Source organism: Bradysia coprophila, unplaced genomic scaffold (assembly GCF_014529535.1).
Source record: "Bradysia coprophila strain Holo2 unplaced genomic scaffold, BU_Bcop_v1 contig_24, whole genome shotgun sequence".
Taxonomy (NCBI): domain Eukaryota; kingdom Metazoa; phylum Arthropoda; class Insecta; order Diptera; family Sciaridae; genus Bradysia; species Bradysia coprophila.
This window is the reverse complement of record NW_023503501.1, coordinates 5,063,101-5,085,094: the sequence shown is the minus strand read 5'-3', so window position 1 is coordinate 5,085,094 and position 21,994 is coordinate 5,063,101. Positions and strand designations below refer to the sequence as shown.

Genomic DNA, 21,994 nt, shown 5'->3' with positions numbered 1-21,994 from the left:
AAAAAATAAATAGAGAAATTTAATGGAGCTGTCTTATTAGGAAAACAATCGGGTGTCACGTGGACTCAAAGGAATTTGTTCACTTAAGTCATTAGATGACTAAATTTGAATAAAAATCTTTTTGGGCGATTTACTATCAATATTTTGCCAATATATTCAAATGAGTAACGTTCCTTAAACACATCAGCTACGACAACAACATCGTTAAATTGCTTAAAACAAATAGAATCTCGTTATCAATTTAATAGGAAAGAAGCTCGCATTTTAATGCGGATTGAGTTACATCGTTTCATTATGTCTTCGGCATGGGTTTATTTGGTAGCATAATTAAGTTCCCATATGGGTTTCCATTGGTTGATTTAAATATTTAAATACGAAACCCATTGATAAAGCTACTTAATCGTAAACCACATAATGAGCCACTAGAAATCTGAATCAGCTTTCGTCTTAAAAAATGATTTTTTTCTTCTTGTGTTACCTTCATTACCTTTTCGATAAATTTTAACGTTCGTTAAATGTTAATTTTAAACATGTGAATTTGTAAAACAGTTCGTGTGGGTGGACGAATATATTGAACTGAGAGTTTGTTAAGAGATGCTAAAATTTATGTCTTTGTGTATTGAATTGACGATCCCATATCAAAACTGGAATCGATTCAAACGATCTCTTTCCATTATGTGGATATTTTGGTATAATTTGATTTATAATGTATTGTAAGCAACAGATAAATCTTCGAGTGATTAAAAACATTGTCGGAGTATTAGTTCGAGTTTTGTTTCAAAATTTTTATCGATTAGAATGGGTTGACATGAGCGACAAATTTAAAGACATCCGGGTGGACAATTCTCTGTCAAAAATGAGAGAATTTCAGTCATATTTTTGGTGCTTTTAAAAGAAATCGATTTGGAAGGATCTCAGTAATGACACAACGATCATTTTTACATCGAAATTGATCCTAAAACATGGTCTGATATTCCAAGAAAAAATTATCAGAAATGTAAAAACAACTCAACCGACTTCCTCCTCGACTTTCATATCGATGTCATTTTTTTTTCTTCTTTCTTTTTTCGTTTTGTTAGAAAATTAAGCAATATCTCAGGTACACATCTATTTGTTCGTATACCTCTCCTATATCCATTTCGAAATAGATAAAGACTTTGTTGTATTAGTAGTCGATTCTATAAATCAGAAACATAATTTTAAAGTTCAATGATTTATTGTGCTGTCACACGGAAACTTAATATTACCTCCAGAATTTATGGAAAGAAATTCAGATCTTTTTCTAATGAAACTGTATGGCAATTCATTAACTTTACTAATGAACTGAACTGACAAAAAAAATCTGTTTTTCTGTTTTAAAACGAAAAGAAATTTACCAAGACGGTGTTGTTCGGTATCGCATCATAAAACCTCATGACTATTTTCGTTTATTCCACAGCACCTAAATATATTCCACTATATGACACCAACTGTTAATTTAACAAATCGATTGAATGTGTCCGTTAAATCCATTTCATATCTTGGTGTGGCCACTCCAAATCACTTCCGATACATCATTTTAATGGAACGAACAAACAAATGATGGTTAACAGCAAACAGACAGACCGACTAACATCACAATTAAAACTGAACAGCAATCACAAACGAATTACACCATTTTGATAAATAAAACAAATAGAAAAAAATGAATTTTAATAAAAAGAAAACGTTTTTTTCCCTCTTCTTCGGTTTTCTTCCGACTCCGCGCGCAACAAACACACTATGTGACTCTCTGTGTTTGATGATAACCGTATACTGTTTGGTTTTTCGTTTTCTTAGTAAGTCTTTTTGTGAAAATAAAAATATGAAAGAAGAAAAAAAACACACACAACATATTCTTGCATGCACAGACCTCTAAATATTTGAATGAATAGTTGTGTTGTACCATGTTTGAATGTTGAAAAGTTTATACCTTCGGTGGGTTGATACAAATTTTGGTTGGAAAAAGTTCTACTTTTTCCCCTGTTAAATCAGAGAGATTATATAGGCAACAGGATGCTTTTACGTTTGTTACACGTAACCACAGGGCCTATTTTTGAGAATTTTTTATTCTGAAAAATTTAGCGAAATCTACCAAATTTACCGAAAAATTATTTTGGTAAATTGTAACAAAAAGAAATTGGTCAAAAATAGGCCCTGACGATCGTTCATAATTTTTTCGAAACCACGCACTACAGTACTTTGTTCGAGTCAGTCCATTATTGGTAAATTCATTTACCGAACATTTGATTTTCGGTAAATTCAGTAAATATCAGTAAATTTGGGTAAATTTCAGAAAGTTCAGAAAGTCAATTGGTTTTTCGCAATAAAGGCAACGGAAAGTCCTACTTTTCGTCACTTGTTGCGAAAACGTGTAATAAAATTGGAGCGACAATCGAATCGCTAACATATTAAGAGGTTATGATTTAATCATCATTTTCGTCGCACCGTTTAATTGGTAGTACCAACAGTTTTTCGAATATTTCATTGTTTTCTTATTTTACATATTGCCATGTTCGTCTGAAGATTAAGTTTTTAAGTGTATGGCTGTTTTGTAGTTTTAAATGTATGCCATTATAGGCAAGGAAATTATATCGGTGTACTTGTAATAAACAGAGGGGTCTCTGTGTGAACTTTTTCTTTTTTTTTATTTTATTTATTTTTTATTTGAGAGTGAATAAATTTCAAGAGAAGAATATAATTTGTGCATTTTGCCCATTTGCTTCTACTGTAGTAAAAAGGAGGTGCTGAGAAAATTTAGTTTAGAAAAATAAATAAATCAGTTTCAATTCATTCGAATCTGAGAGTGCCATCTTAGTCATCGCGATAATATTACTTTACTGAGAAGAATGTCTTCTTATCTTTTATTAATGCTGCATTGATATTTGCAAATGTCGTGTGCAGAAACGAGAATGTTTTTAGATTACAAATGTCTGCAATGGATTAGAGAGTAATTAGCTTTATTATGAAGAGCTAGTCAGCAGAACTAGCATCGCATAGTGGTAAGTCTAAAATCACGGTATCAAAACTGATAAAAATCTCCGTCTTGTGAACGGCCGGCTAATCATCTGTTACAGACAATGACAACAAATAAATAAGCGACGAGTTCTGTCCTATTTATTGGTCAAAAGAATTTTGCATCAAGAAGTTATTAAAGTAGATTGAACAAGAGAAGTAATAGATTCAATCGTAGTATATTTGCAGTCTTTAGAACTAGCAACAAACATACCTAATAGGTATTACATATCCGTGTAAAGCTAGATAGATCTAGAGATGAACATTCGTTTGATGGCTTCTTCTTCACACCCATTCGAATGTTTTCCTATGTGTGACGCCTGATATATGGTCCCTCGTAGAGCCCTAACAAGTTATAAATCTTAAAATTCACAGAACAAATCGTTATCTCATCGGGTAGTGTAAAAATTATGGCATAGCTTTCAAACCGTAGCCATTTGAGGAACTGAAGTAGAATAATCGAAATCAATCTCTTTGGAAAATACTTAAACCGACAATGAAGTAATAGATCCATTAGAAAAGCTGCTGATATGCTTGCCATCTGTGAAAGGTTATCCAAAAGCAGTCTCTCTTAATTATACACACATGACTTTACGATTCAACGAAAGTGTATTGAACATTATTTAAAGACAACAAAAATGATGGGTACAATTCGATGATATTCTCAGGTCAACTCTTGACTTTAAATGGACGGTAACAATAAATGAAGGTTTCTAGCTGATGTTCTTATATGTTAAAACAAACGAGGTAACAGATTGTGTATAAAACACTAAGCAATAATTTGAACAAAAGAAGTAGCAGATTTTATGGTTAATACGTTATTAGTCTGTCGTTTCCAAAATGTTCAACACTAAATTAATGAGTTATGTCAACAAAGAATTGAACAATCTTCGTATCTAACATACAACCGTTTCCAAGAAAATTCCACAGACCACATTAGTTCCACTCCTAAACATACATCGAATGACATTAGTACTCCATTAATCTTATACATGTCCAGTCCATCGTCGTTTGCAATAATTTTTCGTTATTAGTGAAGACAATATCCTTGAAATGACATTATGACTGGTCGTCATTTTATGTTTTAATCTTGCATGCCTCGTACAGATTAAAATATTTGATTGTTGAAAAAACACGTTTCTCGGTTGCAATATACTTTTTGCCCGTTTCCAATTGGACGACAATGAAATATTTTACATTTCCGATTGAATGATACAGGTTGAACAAAAGACAACGAAGAACAACAAAAAAAAACAGAGATTCGAATAAACAAATTACCAAATCCCATTCTATGACATACCAAATAATGAATCAGCTTGTTGACTTTTTTTTCCGTTGCACCAACCACAGATCCTTTGTTTCGTTCAATTAAAAAAGAGTCGAATTTTAAAGGTGGGTATGTAACCGTTCAGAGCAGATATATATGTGTACAACTATATCACATCTATCACTATACACGAAATATAACCTTATGACTCAAATTGAGTAAATTTTTTTTATTTAATTCTTGATTCGTTCTTCTACCTCGGTGTTTATAATCAACCGTGTACATAGTCTACCCAATAATCAAGAAATACACCCATATTTTTGTGTAACGTTAAAAAACCCATACTTGTTAATAACTAACATAAACCTCATGGTGGTGCATGAACAAATGAAATATCTTGAGAGCCTGTTTAAGAGTCAAAACATGCAACCAAACAATATTTTTTTTACTTTACTGCTTCTTATGTTTAAATCAAGTTCTTTAAAATTCAAAAGAGCTGGTTCACGGGTACCACATAACATTCCAATAGCCAACACCAGGGTTTCTGACGTCATCCTTGAAAGCATTTCATTACAATTTTTTTTTGTGCGGAGCAACACATTTTAATGTGTAAGAGCAATGTTACAGGGAAATTAACAATGGTTGTGCTGGGTATTGTTGTACTACTTACGATTCGATACTATTATGAAGAGTGGTCTAGACTGGCTATGTACTTTGAAAAAAATATTGTTGGGTCTATTAAACCGTTTGCTATTCAGACTGAAACTTCTTGACTATAGTAATCTATGGGTGTGATGTTCTTAAAAGGATGATGAAACCGCGTAACTTAGGTGGAAACACAGGTTTTCAGGGGTATAATGTACCAATGCATATGTTCGAACTTGTAAAAACAAAAAATCTGAACCCACTGCTCACCTTTGGTTGGCGACTCGCTTGACGAGACGAAATTCCAATAGGACATTCGATATTTTTAACGTTGCGAAATGAAGGAAAAATCATCTTGCCCAACGTTTGGTCGATTATGAGTCGATAGCTCTAGCTTTCAATTTTCCGTTTTCCGAGTGTGAAGTTTGTTGTGGATCCTTTAGGAAAAGGCAAGCACTATTTTCAAGAATTTATTTTTTTCGAGAATTTTTAAGAGTTTCAGGAATTTAAATTCTTGAAAATTAGTGAAAATTCCAAGAAGAATTCATGATTTTTTGAATTTTGAACATTTTTTTTTAAATTTTTAACTCCAAAATTTTCAAGAATTTTCAAAAATCAATTTCACGGAAATATAACCCGCTAAATTTTTCGCCTAACCAACACGTGACTTTAGGATCACCCCATTTGAAAATTGGTAACAAAATCGGCGACTACTTCAGCATTAGACTGAAGTAGCCGCCAGTTTTTTCGCCATCTCGTTTTTAATTTTTTTTAAATTTTTTTTTTTGGCGAGAAAAGGACAAGGTTCTTTTGTGACTCTCCAAAAAGTTAGATCACTCCATATTCATTACATGCGGTCTCCTACCTCAACGGGAAATGTCGAAATAGACAGACACTCGATAACCAATTAATAGATCTGTTGTAATGAAACGTTACAGTAATTACGAATCATTCCTCGTTAAATATTAATTTCAATATTAATGCTCGTTTTACAGGTGTTACACACGTTATAACTCGTACAGAATTTGTTAATAATGCGCTACCACTTCGTAATACACACACAGTTTGCCTGCCAATAATACTAAGTGCCTAAATCGTCAAAACTGAAATGTAAAACAAAAATTGAAAGTACAAAACGCAAATAGCAAAGCGGTTACATCTTGCATCATAAATTTGAGAAATTTTTACCTGCGGCATTATTAGCCTGCATTTTGCTTTTGTTGTTTTGATATTGAAACGATTGTGACCAGAGAGATAATGTAATATTGAGTGTAATGGAGATATACATAATATTACTGGGCATATAGAATGTTTGTCTTACATTGTAGCAAATAGATATTTAGGTTATACTAATGGTGTCCAACATTATAATTACATATTATTGCGAGTTAAATACCAAACGTTTAACGTGTTCCACTGTACGTAGAACTAAAAACACAATTTCTGATAATTTTATTAATAAGACAACCAGCATTCCCTTCATGTAAGGTGTGTTTGTTTGCTGCTTCAAAATTATGTAGATATTAAATGCACGTGTTGTCTTGTTGTTATTTTTAAAAATGTAAATCATGTGTTCTCTAGAGAGAGAGCTGCTCTACGGTTCGCATTTTTTGAACTTAGACGACATATTTTCGAATTACTCCGATATTCCACTTATTTTTAGATATGCATTCGAAGTAGATAATAATTTCAAATCTTGTAAACGTTTCCTTATTACTGGATGGTTGTACATGTGAAGCGATGTTGGCATTAAATGCATAGAGGATATGTATGCGCGTATTTAGTATTAAAAAAATTCCGTGACGTGTTGGCTAAGTGTGTTATGATAAACGATTATATTGAGGTGGAAACGCTTCTATTCAAACGAAATATGTTATCAGCCGAAAAATGATTCGGCTGTGTATTATAAGCGTAAAATGTAAATAAAGTTGAATTGGTATTATGTACCAAAATGTTAACATTTTATTGTAATATGTCAGAGACGGTTAACCTTGAGCATTATACGAGAAAATATTTATTTTAAAATAAATATTTTCAACACCTTTTTATCGTGTCAACACCCAGAAACTTAGAAGAAGAAAAAACCAGAACAATATTTCACGTTGCTTATTAGTTATGCCGAAAATGGATATTATCATAAAATGATAATTTTCAGATGGCAAATACACATTCAAGAGCAGGGTTCTCGTCATAAGAAATAGGAATGTTGTACGTAAAAATTGTAACATGTTCTTCGCATCAATTCCGTTGAGTTCAAGGATTTATTGAGATCGAATATTTCGGATATCATATATTATGCAACTAATGATGAAAATTATGATGTATCAAGGTGGAATGTCGAAACCTAAAACTATTTTCAGGTAATAAAATATCTTCAGGTCTCACATCACATCGAGGCTTTTTGTGGAGTCGATTCTATACCTGTTCGTTTCGACAAATTTTAATTTGCTATTTACCTTCCATATACTGACAGAATTTTATTTTACTTTTTAATTTCTACGATAAACCATTAGCACTGCGATTAGCACAAGAACAGTTGATGATAACAACAACAACAACATGAATAAACATCAAATTATTGGAAAAATGTTATTGATGTGCTACATCGACAGATACGTTAATTACTATCCACTTACAGAAAACATTCAACGCCGTTTATAATGTCGTCGATAATTTATTGGCTTTTGGAAAACTTACTTCAGAATTTAGTTTCATTGTTTCGACTATTACAGTTTCGATGTTAAGCACACCATAAATTGCTTGAAAACAAAATGATACTGCTGTCGCGTCGTTTTAGTGTAAACTTTGTATTTTGTAAGAATTTTTTCCTTAGGATTATGGGATACAAGAAAACCGTCAACTGCTAACTAATGACTTTTAGCAACGTTCTACGACACTTTAATGAAAATTCCTTTACAAAGCACGGTGCGCTTGAGCTAAAATAAAGATTAGCTTCAATGTACCCAAAATGTGACTCCAGAAATGAGAAGGACTCGAAGGGAGTCGTTATTAGTTCAGTTCAATCGCACCAGCTATTATTCCACCAAAAACGTTTGTTTAATAAAATTTATCCAACCCCAAGAGACATTTCTCCTCTACAATTCAACAAATTGAAATATATGGCGCGATACTGAACTCTGCCTTGATGTATGTCATCATAGTTTTCCTATGATGTGATACATTCCGTTTGACAAGAACATATTTTTGGACTATCCAATGGCAGTCAAGTCGACCAACAAATGACATAACTTCTATTGGCAAGTCCAAATACAAATTCTTCTCAAAATGGAATGTACCGTGTGTGAAAGATGTGATATCATACGTCAAGATGCACTCCAGTTTCGAGTTTTTTTTATCTCAATTTGTTGAATTTTTGAAGAGAGGTCTTTCACAGTGTTACTTTTTATTAAATACAAATTTTTGTATGGGACAACATCTGGTGAAATTTTACTGCACGCTGTGAATGACTCCAATATCGAATCCCTCTATTAGTTTCGGAAGTCACTTTTTGGGTAATTTAAAGCTAAACTTTATTTTAGTTCAGGCGGACCGTGATGCTCGGAGAACCTGTGGACATATATGTTGCATATACTGCATAATATGCATGTATATCAGTTCCTCATAAGGTTTGAAATCTATGTAATATTGTAGACAATTCGAGTTTGTATCCAATCTAAATGAAGACTTCGGTACCAGATGCAGTAAGACAAAATTTTTATTGAAAAGTCTGTCGGGTCAAACAAGTCAAACTTTCAAGTATTCAACTTGTCTGACACGATATGCACAAACTGCAATCTTCATTTGGAACCAATGCCTACATTTGGTCAACAGTTGAACAAAGTTGTTAGTATCGGATGAAGGAACAATATGGCACAGGTTTTAAACCGTGGCTCTATGTCCACCACGTCTCTGTGTAATGTTATTTTTACAAAGCTAGAATTTGAGCACAGAGCAGAAATTTTGTCTTTACAAAAAAGCAACACGAAGTTGAATTAATTTGATTAATTTAATGAAAAACTTAGCTCGGTCTGTAATGCGAAAAAAGTTAATTTGATACGAATGGGTTAACATTGTTAGAAACAAGAAAAAACGCGAAGAAAATTGCAGGAAACAAAAAAATTGTTTAAACGGAATTGACTATAGGGTAATGCGTTTTGAGGAAAAATATATCAACTTCAAGAGGGACGACTCAGTTCCGTACTCTTAATTCGCAATTTATTACAAGAATTGTAAGGGTACCGATGGAAGACGATGTAAACTAAAACCATAAAAGTATTTCATTACAATACCTGTATGTCGTTGCGAAAATGATTGTTAGGTAATTGTGGCCCATTCATCGGGCTTAATGAATCCATTCTGTTATTGAAATGCAGCTAATCCTTCGTTTGTGTGAGAGCATACTTTTAGCAACGGTAAATATTTTTGTTCAGAATTTATTTCGTTTTTTTTTTCACTTAAAAATTCGAATAAATTTTTACAAATTTCTGTTGAAAACACACCGCGTTTCACAAAGTTCCGTTTAGCATAATTTTTTGTTGTTCGAATTTAATTTGAATTCAGCCGTTTTGTCACTATGTTAAAAAAGTTAAATTTTATGTGTTAAAGAATTTTTGTTCACATTTTTTTCGTTCGGTTTTATAATTTAAATAATGCAAATCAATGGAGCACAATGTAATAGATTTAATCAATGGGCACACGCTCTCTTATAACCGATAAAAAAAATTTCTTAATGATTAAATCCGTAGCTTCACCAACAAAAAACACCTCAATAAAACACGAATTTCGAATGACAACGTCTTCCAGCTAAACGACCTGAGCACTTTTAAAGATTTTCTTACAATTTTACATTTGAATCGGAGAACTAAATAACTGCAAAGCTTTATATATTATTATAACAACCACAACAGAAATGTTTAGTCTTCGAGAACGTCGATGGACGGAAAAATTTAAATTTTAAATCGACTAACGAGCCAAGGAATTAAGAAAAAAATAACTTGTTCAATGCTCAAATGGATTTCATTTTATTTATTGATAAGTGTATGGAACAAGACCACGAAAAAAGCATTCAACACACACGTTGTTGTCTGTTTCTTTCGTCGAATGAAAACAAATATTATTGAAGAATAATAAAAAAAAATGGAAGCACACGTATAGGGTATTGAGTGTGTGTTATTTTATCCAATTCTTCTGTGTGCTGGCAGAGTGTTTCGAACAGCTCGAGAAACTAGAAATGGAGCTTTTTGAGATACGAAAACCTTGAAGTTATTTTGTTACTCTTTCTTTTCGAATTTATATTTTATTGAAACAGATCGTGATTTCAGTCATGCAAAAAAAATTCATATCTCTCGTGCTGCCTTTTATACGAATCGGTTTTTTATATATTCACTTTTACTAGCATTTCACTCTTGCATTTTTCGCACTTTTATTGTGAGCACGATTAATTTACCAAACGATATAAACTACCATCCAGTTTGGCACGATATACATCGATATATATGCGAGCATAAACTGGCGAAGAAATGTTCTGTTTAGCACGCAAAAATATTTTTTTCTTCCAATAAATTGAATCACACGACGACAGGTAAAAAAAATAGTTTTCTATTTTGTGCAATATATTAACGTTATTACCAAGTGCATCGACAACAGTCAATACAACGTGAACACGGTTAACACCATATAACGAAGTCTTATTTTCCACAAAGCTAAAGACCTTAAATCATTTCACTTTATTAAGAAAGACACAAATAACATTCCACATTTATGCGAGACCGATGGTAAAACGTTATGCTGCGAACACTTTTGAATCTCAATCACAACTAAAATGGACGCTGTACAAGAAAATCAAAGGTGAGGTTGGAAATGGTTAAACACCGATATGGGGACATTCACAGAAAAATTGCAGCGAAGCGGTCACTCGCAATATATGTATACATGTTGGATGGTTGTTTCGGTATATAGATTCTGTTTGTCGAATATATCTCATTGATCCATCGTGGCTTCTAGGGTACGGTGGGCATATTGTGTAACAGGTCCATTTAGAGAAAAGAATATTTTGACAACAGAAGAGTATCTGCGTCAGTAAAGTATCTCTAAAGACGTTAAGTCGGTTCCCTACATTAAACTTGTTTTTTAGAAAATTCTGAATGTGTGGATCGAACCCCACTTCCAATGAACGATGATAATCGAAATAAACTTCCACTTCGATCAACAACCATCAAACATTTTGAATATCCCCATCATCACACATATAATACTCCAGTCGGTTAAACAATTTTAATATGAATCCAAAACCAACCTATCCACTTTTTCGAAAGTAACATACACAGTGAAACAGCACAGATTTCTGCTCAATAAAAATCCGAAACGACCAGAACAAGAAGTATAAGAAAAGAATATTCTCTTCATAGTTATTCGGCTGAATGTGTAGGCTGAAGTAAAAATAAGCAGAATAAAAAAAAACCGACTACCATCAAGCAACATAACTTTTACCTTTACACTTTAACTTTAACCATTCAAAGACATCAGTTACCACCAATACATAAAATGTCTGTTGAAATCGTTGTGTATATAAATGCTGTGTGTGTACCTATGTACGTTAAGCATGTAATTGATGAAACGCACTTTTCGGTAGGAATAGGAACAGGTTATATTAGCTGATCGGAAAGTTAGTAAATGTTGCACCACCGACTGTCTTGCAAGTTGTCTTACTATGAAATAAGTAAATGGCTCCAAACTACAGCATTTCTTTCAGTCAGTAACTAAGAATCTTTTGTGTCACGGTCTATGTTTGAAGAAGTGGAATGTATGAGACTCTTGCAATGGCTAAGTTTTGTGTAATTTCGTACTTTGTCGCTATGTAGAATTGATTGAAATTTTCAGCTCAAAGTTTTTATTCTTTGATTTTGATATTATTGGATTCAACGAACGTACCATTTAGAAGCGGTTGGTCTTCTGTTATCGGCGACAACAACAAAAATTTGCGATGATCTCTGGTTTCTTTCTTTTTAAATTGAAAAATTTCTTTTAAATCTAATGAAGGACAAGATTTTGTACCGAACATCGACGATACTATAATCAAGTAACAGATTCAGTAATTATGACAATTTTCATCCGAAAAAATTTATAATTGAAGGACAGGCCGGTCTTTTTTGTTCTTAGTTTTGCCTAGTCCAGAAATTTCGTCACAGAGCAATGTGTCATTACTTCACTCGACCAATTGCTTTCAAAATTGACTTACCCTTCTGCGACGTTTCTTCTCAACCCCAGCGTTAAAAGCGTTTACTCTCGGAACATTATTTTGATTCACATAGCCTTGATATCCACTACTAGTGCTTGGATACACCTTAGCATTCATTCGAAGCAACGGATTCAAATTATAATGCAATTTCTGACTATTCGAATACACTTGATGTTCAAATATTGTTGGTGGAACGCCCATTTCGACATAGTTCGTTGGATTGATATCAATTGCATTGTGATCGTTAACCGACTGATGAAATGTGTGTCGATTGTTATTCATTCGAATTCCCGACAAATTGTCCGTTTGATGGGAATATCGCCGCTTTCCAGTGGACGACGGCGACAGGTATGAATTTCGTGAACTGCGACGCCTTCTCCGCGAACTCTGATGATGTTTACGCGAATTCCGTTTCGTACTGCCCGACGTAACACAGTGAAGAAATTTCATTTTCATTTTATGTACAAAACACACTATATGCGTCTGAACTTCTGGTTCAAATTTTATAATGAGAAACCAACGGCAAAACGGGTAAGCCTCTTATAAAAATAACACTTTAGAACACCCTTTGGCATACGATATAAAATAGATTATATATACGACACACCACCGGTGACCAACAATATTCTATAAATAAAAGTCAACTCGCAAATCCGATGAACATAATACTTTGTGAAGATATTAAAAACGGCGTATGATACACGGTATAATTTCTCTAGTCAAATGGTATGACAATGGGTGTGCATAATGACGAGTTCGAAATTGTTCTTTAAAGCTTTCACGTCCGCGGTCAACGTATATCTAATGTCTGTGTCAGTATGGAAATTTTTAATTGAGCCAAACGTATCGGAAAAATTGAACAATAGAAAGTTATCGGTTAAACGGATACAATCGCCAGTTAGTGACGGAAGTTACTATGAAAATTTTAAAATTTTGTTTCTGGGTTCAGTGGATTTGTATACTGACGAAAAGAGTTGAAATTCTCACCTGTTTTGTGTAACTTTGTCTCCAAGGAATCTACAATGACTGCAACAGTTGTATTTTTCGTGTGAACGCTACAGCTGTGGAGACAAAGTTACTCAAACCAGGAGAGATTTTCAACTCTTTTATGTTTCAAGAGAGGTTTGGTATCTCCCTTATACCATTGTAAATACAAAAAAAAAAATCGGATAAAGGCTCAGGGCGGCTCAGGGATACTCAATCCACAACGGTGACTTTAAAATATCTAGAAAAGAAACGTTGACCTCGTTGTGGAATTATTGATGTGTTCGTACTTTTATGAATTTCAGTCGCAACGGTTGCGACTCGCAACCACAGAAAACTCAATTGGCATCGATTTTTTCCACATTTTCGTATAAGATTTGCTGGATGAACCAGAAACTTTCAATAAAATGAGAAACATCCACAAAACGTCGTCATAGTCATTTTTAGTCATTTTATCCTTATCGAAAATTCCATTCAATCGATATGATGCTATAAAAATGTTGGCTAAATTTTCCTCATGTTTTTTTTTTCAGCTTGGAGACGATGCACACATAACCAAATATTGGAGTACATAATGAACAGAGATTATGATTTACAAAAATCGAGGGCGTATTCCACATAAATCTGATACAAGTACGTTGTACTTAGCACAATCATTTTACGCTTAATAAAAAAAAAAAATATGAAGCCGAATAAGTGAGGAATTTAATTAATCTCGCAGCGAATTGCCTAGGAACGTATAATCACTTTGGCTTACATACCAAATGAATAAAGCCATAGCACTAAAATGCTACGATAAAGCGCATTATTTGTATAATCTAGTGACGTAGAAATATATGGTAAGTTGCTAGCTGACTCGGCTGCACGTGTATTAATTTTGGTATTGCAACCAAAAAAAAAAAAGAATTGCGACCAAATATGTCGTATAGCTTTAATTTATGTCAGACCTCGTTCCTCGGCTCTTTTTTCAAGTCTTCGAGGTTTAGAAATGGGATTTATCATTAAGCTCAAACCGTAAACTGACTAACTAGTCGACTAGTTGTAGTTCACCTTTTCAGATTAATTCGTTCTAAAATATGAGCGATGAGGATAGAAATGTTCCGAACACTTCAAGCGACTGGGTTAGACCTACATTTGCCAGTCTCTTATCGTTTAGTTTCGGGTGTGAGAATTTTATTCAATTCTTAAAGCCAAAAAAAGGAAACCAAAAAAATTCTACTCACAAAAATATCATCCTCAATGACCGGATCGGCAAGCACTTCAATCGTTTCATTCATCGAATGAAACTGTCGAATTCCCTTCTTGTTTTTCCGCTTACGACCCCAACTGCCCACATCGCTGAACCGATGCCTCAATTTATCCCTCTTTTTCACCGTATTATTTGCACCGGGAGTAACACCATGACACAGCAACGAATAATTATTCAAACTATTTGCATCGTCGTACAGCAACGGCGTTTCATTGTCGTTTCCATTTAAAACGTTCTTGTTCACGTACAGCGGTGAATATACAGGTGATTGAATTGGTATTTGCGGTGATTGCGGTCTGACTGTGGTTGCTACCGATGGTGTATGTTGAGAACCACTGTAACTACTCGCTCGTTGATGGTGTGCGTCTATGGGTTTTCTGTAAGAATGAAACGTAGCGTTACGTATTGTATAGTCAAAGTGGTTTGGAAATATGATTTGAGTTGAGAGCCATCTGTTGATGGGGAAGATACGAACGTATTTGAAAGCTTTTTTAAATTTTGTTTAGATGAAGGATTTCTGTACTATACGATGGAACTTTTGTTTTAATTCTTGTACACGGACGATCATCGTCCGTACAAATTTACGTTGACATTTTTATAGCATATAAGCTTAGCTCACTGTAGACTCACGACCTGAACCACACAATTGAATCTGTTCCGATATATTAGCCATCAGAATAAGACCGTACTTAGACTTTAACAGATCTAAATCGTTCTATTATTAAAAGGTAAAAAAAAATCCACTTAAAACGATATTTACATCACATTCCATTGCGATTGCGGTTTCGAGTAGTACATCGACAATGGCACAAAATATCCCAATTGTGGTGGACGTCCGTCGCCGGTGTGAAATGCGCCAATCGTCGATGGTAGTCCGAATGGGGTCGCCGGTGCCGTTTCATCGCAATCACTGGTAGTCGATGATGAATCACAATTCTCATCGTCAATCGAACACTCGGGCACAGTGTAACAATGTTGTTTCCCACCAATATGCAAATCCATTTTTTTTAGTAATTAATTGAATTCAATTGAACATTTAAGTGTTTGTTCGGTTCGTTTAGTTGGATGCGCTCGATTTTTTTGGTTGTTAATGACTCAATGAAGTGCACTTTAATTCTGTGTATTTAAAAGTTCACTCATGTTTACTGTCTTTAAGATGATAACTTTTTACTATCTGAAGATGTCTCAGTCATTTTTAAAATTAATTTTTTATTTTGTCACAAACAGTGTGTAATGTCTCGATAGTTCTACTCACATATGTGATGTCCAAGTGAAAAAAAAAATTATTTTAAGACAAAAAAAAAGTCGGTTCGGTATCAAAATAAACGTGTCTCACCAGCAGCTATTGATACGATCTTATATTATAACCGCGTTTGCTGTCGACACGCATGTGCATTGAATTTAAAACATGTCTTGTGATTATTTTTAAACATTTTGTGTGTTTAGGTAGAGATGTACAATTTGATCGACTGATTTGCATTCATTCATAAAAAAGACTGTGATTCTATTATTACTGTCCCAAACTATACAAAACAAACAAAACAGAAAAAAAAATCTAAAAAACGAACATATAGTCACTTTCCGCATATGTAAGGATCTGATTAACACCTGTATGCGTTGCTAATTATTTTTGTTTTCACTTTACATTAACACACACTCTACGATCGAAACCTTTCTGTGCAATTCTATATTTGTTTGCCGAGTACCATTAATATGGCATAAATATAAATACAAGACTTCAAACAGCCGACGACGTGTATTACATGCGATGATGTCCAAACGTGACTGTTTCGACACAAAGCTACCTCATTTTGCCAAAGATGAGAAATTTGTCTATTAGATAATTTTAACGCGATTCTTCATGGTCTTTTTTTGTGATTCAAGTAGCAAATTTAGAATTAAAATAGTTGAAGATCGTGTGTGTACACGTACGTACGTATGTGCAATATCGCTTGAAAGTTGGAAGAATTCAATTTTCTGCAGTAAAGACTATATACATTAGCCTTTCAGTTGCAAATTTTTGACTGATATGATAAAATTAACTGCGTGAGCTTGGCCTGAGACCCAGTTTGACAAAAAATTACATCGAAACGCAATGGTAAAGAGAAGTGAGTGACATTTTTTAAATCGACCTCTTTTCTTGGAATTATCGTTTCATGCACACGTTCTAAGTAAGTAAACCAAGTTCGAAGAGCAGATCTTGTGGAAATTATTAACAGAAAAGAGTGAGGTGACGAAGATTTATCAGATGTAGTATGTACACACCAGCTACATTTCTGAAAAGCTTTATAACCTAGTATCAAACACTCGTAATTTTTAAATTTTGAAATCACAACTTCCACTGCATTTTCTTGTGCATTATCTCCAAATCTGTTCTTCTACTCCACTGTTAATGCGAATGTTTTGCTGGTCAATCTCCAGGAAATCTACTCAATTCATCGAAAACACTTTAATTGGCAAAGTTGTAACCTGAACCTTTTGTCCAACAATTTCATGAATTTCTCTCCAGAACACAATTGTGAATTTTCGTCAGCTGTCTTTCAGCTGATGAAACTATTTATACGGCTTTACCACTACCACGCACGTGATTCAACCGTAAAAAACAAGTAGACACAGTTCTGATTGTATGTGTGGAACAGTTGAAGCAAATTCATGCTGAAATTTCACTGCCTCTGACTGTATAGAGTTCTTTCTGAGTATTCTTTCAATATTATATTTTGCATAAATACAGTATTCCCTAAAGACAAAAGCCCATCTCATTCCTAATTTATTTGATTCAGACGCAATCCCTTGTATTTCGATACCATTCAATTCTACATTTAAATTACCAAACGAACTCTGTCAATTTAGACCTTACACTACTGCCACAGCTCATCGTAATACGTTTATCATTAAATTAACACGCTGTAATAACAAACGAAAATCAATTCGACTTCAGCCTATGTGTGTTCCAATCAATGAGTGCGTATTCCGTATGTTCACAGACGAAATTATCATTAAATCAGTTCATAGAAGTTCAAACATTTTAATAATACCATAGGGGTAAGGCTGAGATTTCAATGGAATCATATAATAAACAATTTACCGAGAAGTCAGCACTACAATCAATGTATGTTGTTAGAAATTGTACGGTGGTATAACGTTAAACTCTTCTCGGCGTATACCGCTTCAATGCGGGTAATTTATGTGTTTTACGCATAAATTCGAATTTCTTTGATAACGTTTAATACGTCAATTGACAACAACCGAGCTCAAATAATACAACGCTTCAATTCAATCCAATAATAGCACGGTTCGCATTATAATCGGTCATTGGCCATTCATGAAAAGGCTACAACATTAATGGTACGATTTGTAATGAAATGAGAAGATGAGTAGCGAAATTAAAGCCAACTTTAATGTAGTCGTCATCGGATGCATTTTGTTGCCAAAAATAAACCAATAAATGACCCATATCCCCAGTTGAAAGTGTAGTTTGAAACTTGTCGTGGGAGTGGGTAGAATATTTAATAAAACCAGTTAACATACAGTAGTGAACACAATTTGAACATGTACAGTGTTTTGCTACAGATACATTCAGCATCAGCTGATTCATAACAACAAACACTTTGTATATTGAAAAACACACAAAACACAAGATAAACCGTGTCCTTACTCCTTACGACCCTAATAATTTTTTTATCCGCCTAGAACGATAATCTCGATGTTATCCCTCTAAGGCAAATTGGTTTATCTCGATATATCTGTTCTCGGCAGATAAAATAGCGTATCTGTCCTAAATGTTTATTTTGCCGATTTGTATTATGTACTACGCCTTTGGCTCGGTACATAACTTCCAAATCGTCAAAATAAACATTTGATACAAAGGTGCATAATCTACTATTACGTCGACGTATAAAAGATTTGAATCCTTTAGTATACAAAGAGTACTTGATGTTTGTGTGAGGGATTCTTTTGAAAAACCGCCTACCGAAATCGGACGCATTTTCCAGTCTTACACTTTTCTTACAAAAATTTCTCCAGTTACGCGAGCCGTACAGGATCGTGTGGGGTGTCATTAGAAAGGTAATCACATGTACTATTGAGCCGAATAGGTACTTATTAGGTTTAAAATTCATCGACACTGAAATTACCTGTCAAATGACAACCTACACGACCATGTACGTTTTGTGTACCTCGAGAAATTTCAGTAAAAACAGTGTAAGTCTTCGGTTGAAAACTTCAACTGCACATATTTCAGTGTCGATGAATTTGAAACACAATAAGTCCCTATTCGGCTCAATAGTACGTGTGATTACCTTTCTAATGATATCCCACACGAACCTGTACGGCTCGCGTAACTGGAGAAATTTTTGTAAGAAAAGTGCAAGTTTTCGGTTTTTGATCACCTTTCACCAGGCACACAAACTTCAAAGAATTTTTTTTTTAAGTGTTTTTTGCTTCTAGGGTCGAATACCTTTCTAAGCACTGGCACATACAAAAAAGTCCTCTGGAAAATGCGTCCGATTTCGGTAGGCTGTTTTTCAAAAGAATCCCCCTGTATCAACTGTTGAATTCAGCTGGAACAAAAAAACTTGCTATCACAAACCAGCACCGCCACTTCACACGAACAATAGGTATCTGTATATTTTGGGTATATTTTTGCGGGCCCTGTTTAACAGATCAGCAGCATTTTGCAATAACCATGTTTAAAGACATTTTTTAAATGGTAGAAACATGGTTATTATAAAATGGTGTTTCTGATTGACCTGACGGTCGGCTGTCATATGTTATAGACAACGACTTCTATAATAAATGACAAGTTCTGACTATGCTTTTTTATATAACAAAAAATGAAGTAAAAGATTTGAAGTCAATATTTTGAAAAAAAAAAATGAAATGAAGTAATAGATCCTATAATAAAACAGTGGATAGCTTGCCGTCTGTGATAGGTTAGGGGATAAAAGTTAAGCTCACATCTATTCTAAAAAGTTTTTCAACGTATTCAACAACAACAATCGAGTGAGTAAGACAATTTAATAACATTTAGAATTTTCGTTTCTGAAGGGATGGATGGTTTCAATGATAAACAATTCATTTCTGAGATGGTTTCTCTATCGTGCCTGAAATTCTATTTTAAATAAAAAAAAATCCAAAGTTAGTTCGTATCGTATTGCATATCAATGTGTTGCAATTTCGCATATTACATGAGGGCTGTTAGTCAATAACAGCTATAACATCTGCATTCAGAGTGTATAATATGAGGGTTGAATGTTTTTCAATCGATATTTCAATTCAAAATACGAGCAGTAACACCCCACATTATTGATTTACGACCATCAAAAATATTCATCATCCGTCTACAACGGAAATACAATCGTATCTCACTTACCTTTCGCTTTCGACATGATTATTCAGCTCTTCTTTTTTCGGATCGTCAACATCCTTAATACTGTCGATATCTGGAAAAGAAAACAAAAATTTTACTTATTCTGAAAACAGAACAGGATTCTTTCTCATTCCGTTCGGCTTTATTTTGATCGTATTGCTGCGGAGAATCATAATGTGATCAACGATGTACGCAGGAAATACTTAATTGTAAGTTAAGTCGGTTAAGTCGCTCTAATCTCGTTCAGATATTTTTTTAAAGACTATGCACCGTGCATAACATACAATGGAGAAAAAAAGAGAAGAAGAAATGTGTGGCGACCGACCTATACCAATAGAATAAATCGTATACACCGTATCACAGACCGTCAGTCATTATTTTTAATAATAAAAAAATTTGTTCAAAGAGTTTATTCATTTCGTTTTCAATGCAAGTCAAGTTGAATAACTTATTCATTTTATGAAAATATTTTCTGTGGAATGAGAGTCATTATTTAAAGGTTATAATGAAATGCATGAAACCTTTACTCTTTGATCGACTTGTGTGTGACTTTGAAAAATAGGAACAGAACATTTTTTCTCCACAAAGTTTTTTTTTTCTTCGTCTCGTTTCGAACTTCAAATATTTGACTATTTGATGGACAAACCTTAATGGATAGACACATCAGAGATGGATAGATAATCAAAATTCCTATTGTTAATTATTCGAATTATTAAACTTATGAATTCAAGATCATTTTGATGTGATGGGAAAGAATGGAATTTTTTCCATACGGTCTTGCATTGACGAATATTAATGATTTCATTTGATGATAATTATTAACCATCCACCAGAGTACTTTAACCAAGTAATAGATTAGAATCAAACAACGCCTCGACATAACTCTATTCAGCATTTTTTAGCCGCAGATTTCACGTTATAATAACCAAATTGATCAAACATTCAATTACAATGTTGCTAATGAGCACTTCCTGATTTGTGGTATGTCGCATATAGATGACCGTAACGATTGTCAACGAACCAAATCATAAATAGCAGCAACTTTGGTATACCAATCATTTTCCCAACAATAATGCCCCCTAAGTACCTTCAATACTTCTGTGAGTTGTTGTTGCATTGATTCAATCATCAACACTGTCAGAGTTGATTGAATTAGTTTGTTATCAACGCAGATACCAGAACTCCGTATATGACCTGAGTTGATGGGAGTGAGTATCAAAATTATCCAATAGGTGGTCGAGGTTTCGATAGTTTATACTCGTCATTCCAAATTTATGATAATTGGTTCCTTGTAACATTAACAAACTGTCGATCGATTTTTTTTACCTCTAACCTCCGACAGACAGGGCATTTTTGAAATTGCTGTCAGAGTTAACGTAATCAATAGGTGGATATTGTGGCCGATCAAAGCAATACAATGAGCATCTACACTATAAGTATCACAGACGTTCGTTTATTCAAAGTTTAATTTCTTTTGTGTTCCACAAAAAATTAAATAAATTGATGTGTCTGTCGCTTCGAACGCGAAAATAAAATATTTCCGGCACTTGACCTTTCCCCTCTTCTGCAACCGTTTTTGTCATTGCAATCCATTCGTAGAATTAATTTAAAAGAAGAAAAAAAAATGTTATCGAGTCTCATCATCTTCGCAATCAACGACAATGTAACAACAAACTTACTCTACAAAAATTTGTTTTCTACCTGTGCCTGCGGGTAAAATTTTTTTTCTAGATAAAATAGACTGAGAGACGATGATTGTCGACTAAAAGGAATTTAATAGATTTCCTCTCATTTCATTTCTTTTCGAGCTGTTGGGTTTTTGTTGTTTATTGTGTATACCTACTCGGAATTAGAATTACAACAAACCAACATCGGTGGTATTGTTTGTATGAGAAAATGCCGTGACAAAGAGTTAAAATATATTCATGTCTAATGGTACGAGTTACCGTTGTGGTTCCGAACAAAAATTCAAGATTCATCAGCGCTTGAACTTGAACTGAATAAAAAAACTGAGAAATGCGAGTGGAATTGACTTTATCAATTTAATCTCAAATGGGAATTAGAATAAGGAAAAATAAATTCCGAAATACGAAATTAGGGGACGTCACTCTTGACGCCAATATCCGGTTTGGTATAGTGAGTAATATGAGGCATAAATAACGAGCGTGAACGGTTTGATTAAGATTCACTTAGGATTCAATTCTCACGAAC

General features: G+C 33.9%; 1 protein-coding gene across 13 annotated transcripts in view; it reads right to left on the bottom strand.

Moving 5' to 3' along the window:
* Window positions 1–21,994, bottom strand: part of LOC119078021 (tight junction protein ZO-1) — a 41,924-nt gene that overhangs the window by 12,489 nt on the left and 7,441 nt on the right. For 6 of the 13 annotated variants that reach the window (XM_037185413.1, XM_037185414.1, XM_037185417.1 and 3 more), the window contains exons 2-3: window positions 19,787–19,856; window positions 14,390–14,792 (exon numbers count right to left, since the gene is read on the bottom strand). In XM_037185413.1, the coding sequence (XP_037041308.1) occupies window positions 14,390–14,792; window positions 19,787–19,856 (473 nt within the window). Of the gene's footprint in view, window positions 1–1,376; window positions 1,805–9,234; window positions 9,648–10,573; window positions 10,768–12,182; window positions 12,939–14,389; window positions 14,793–15,175; window positions 15,527–19,786; window positions 19,857–21,994 lie in introns of those variants that run through there. The other 7 variants (XM_037185416.1, XM_037185420.1, XM_037185421.1 and 4 more) reach the window with 7 other exon arrangements.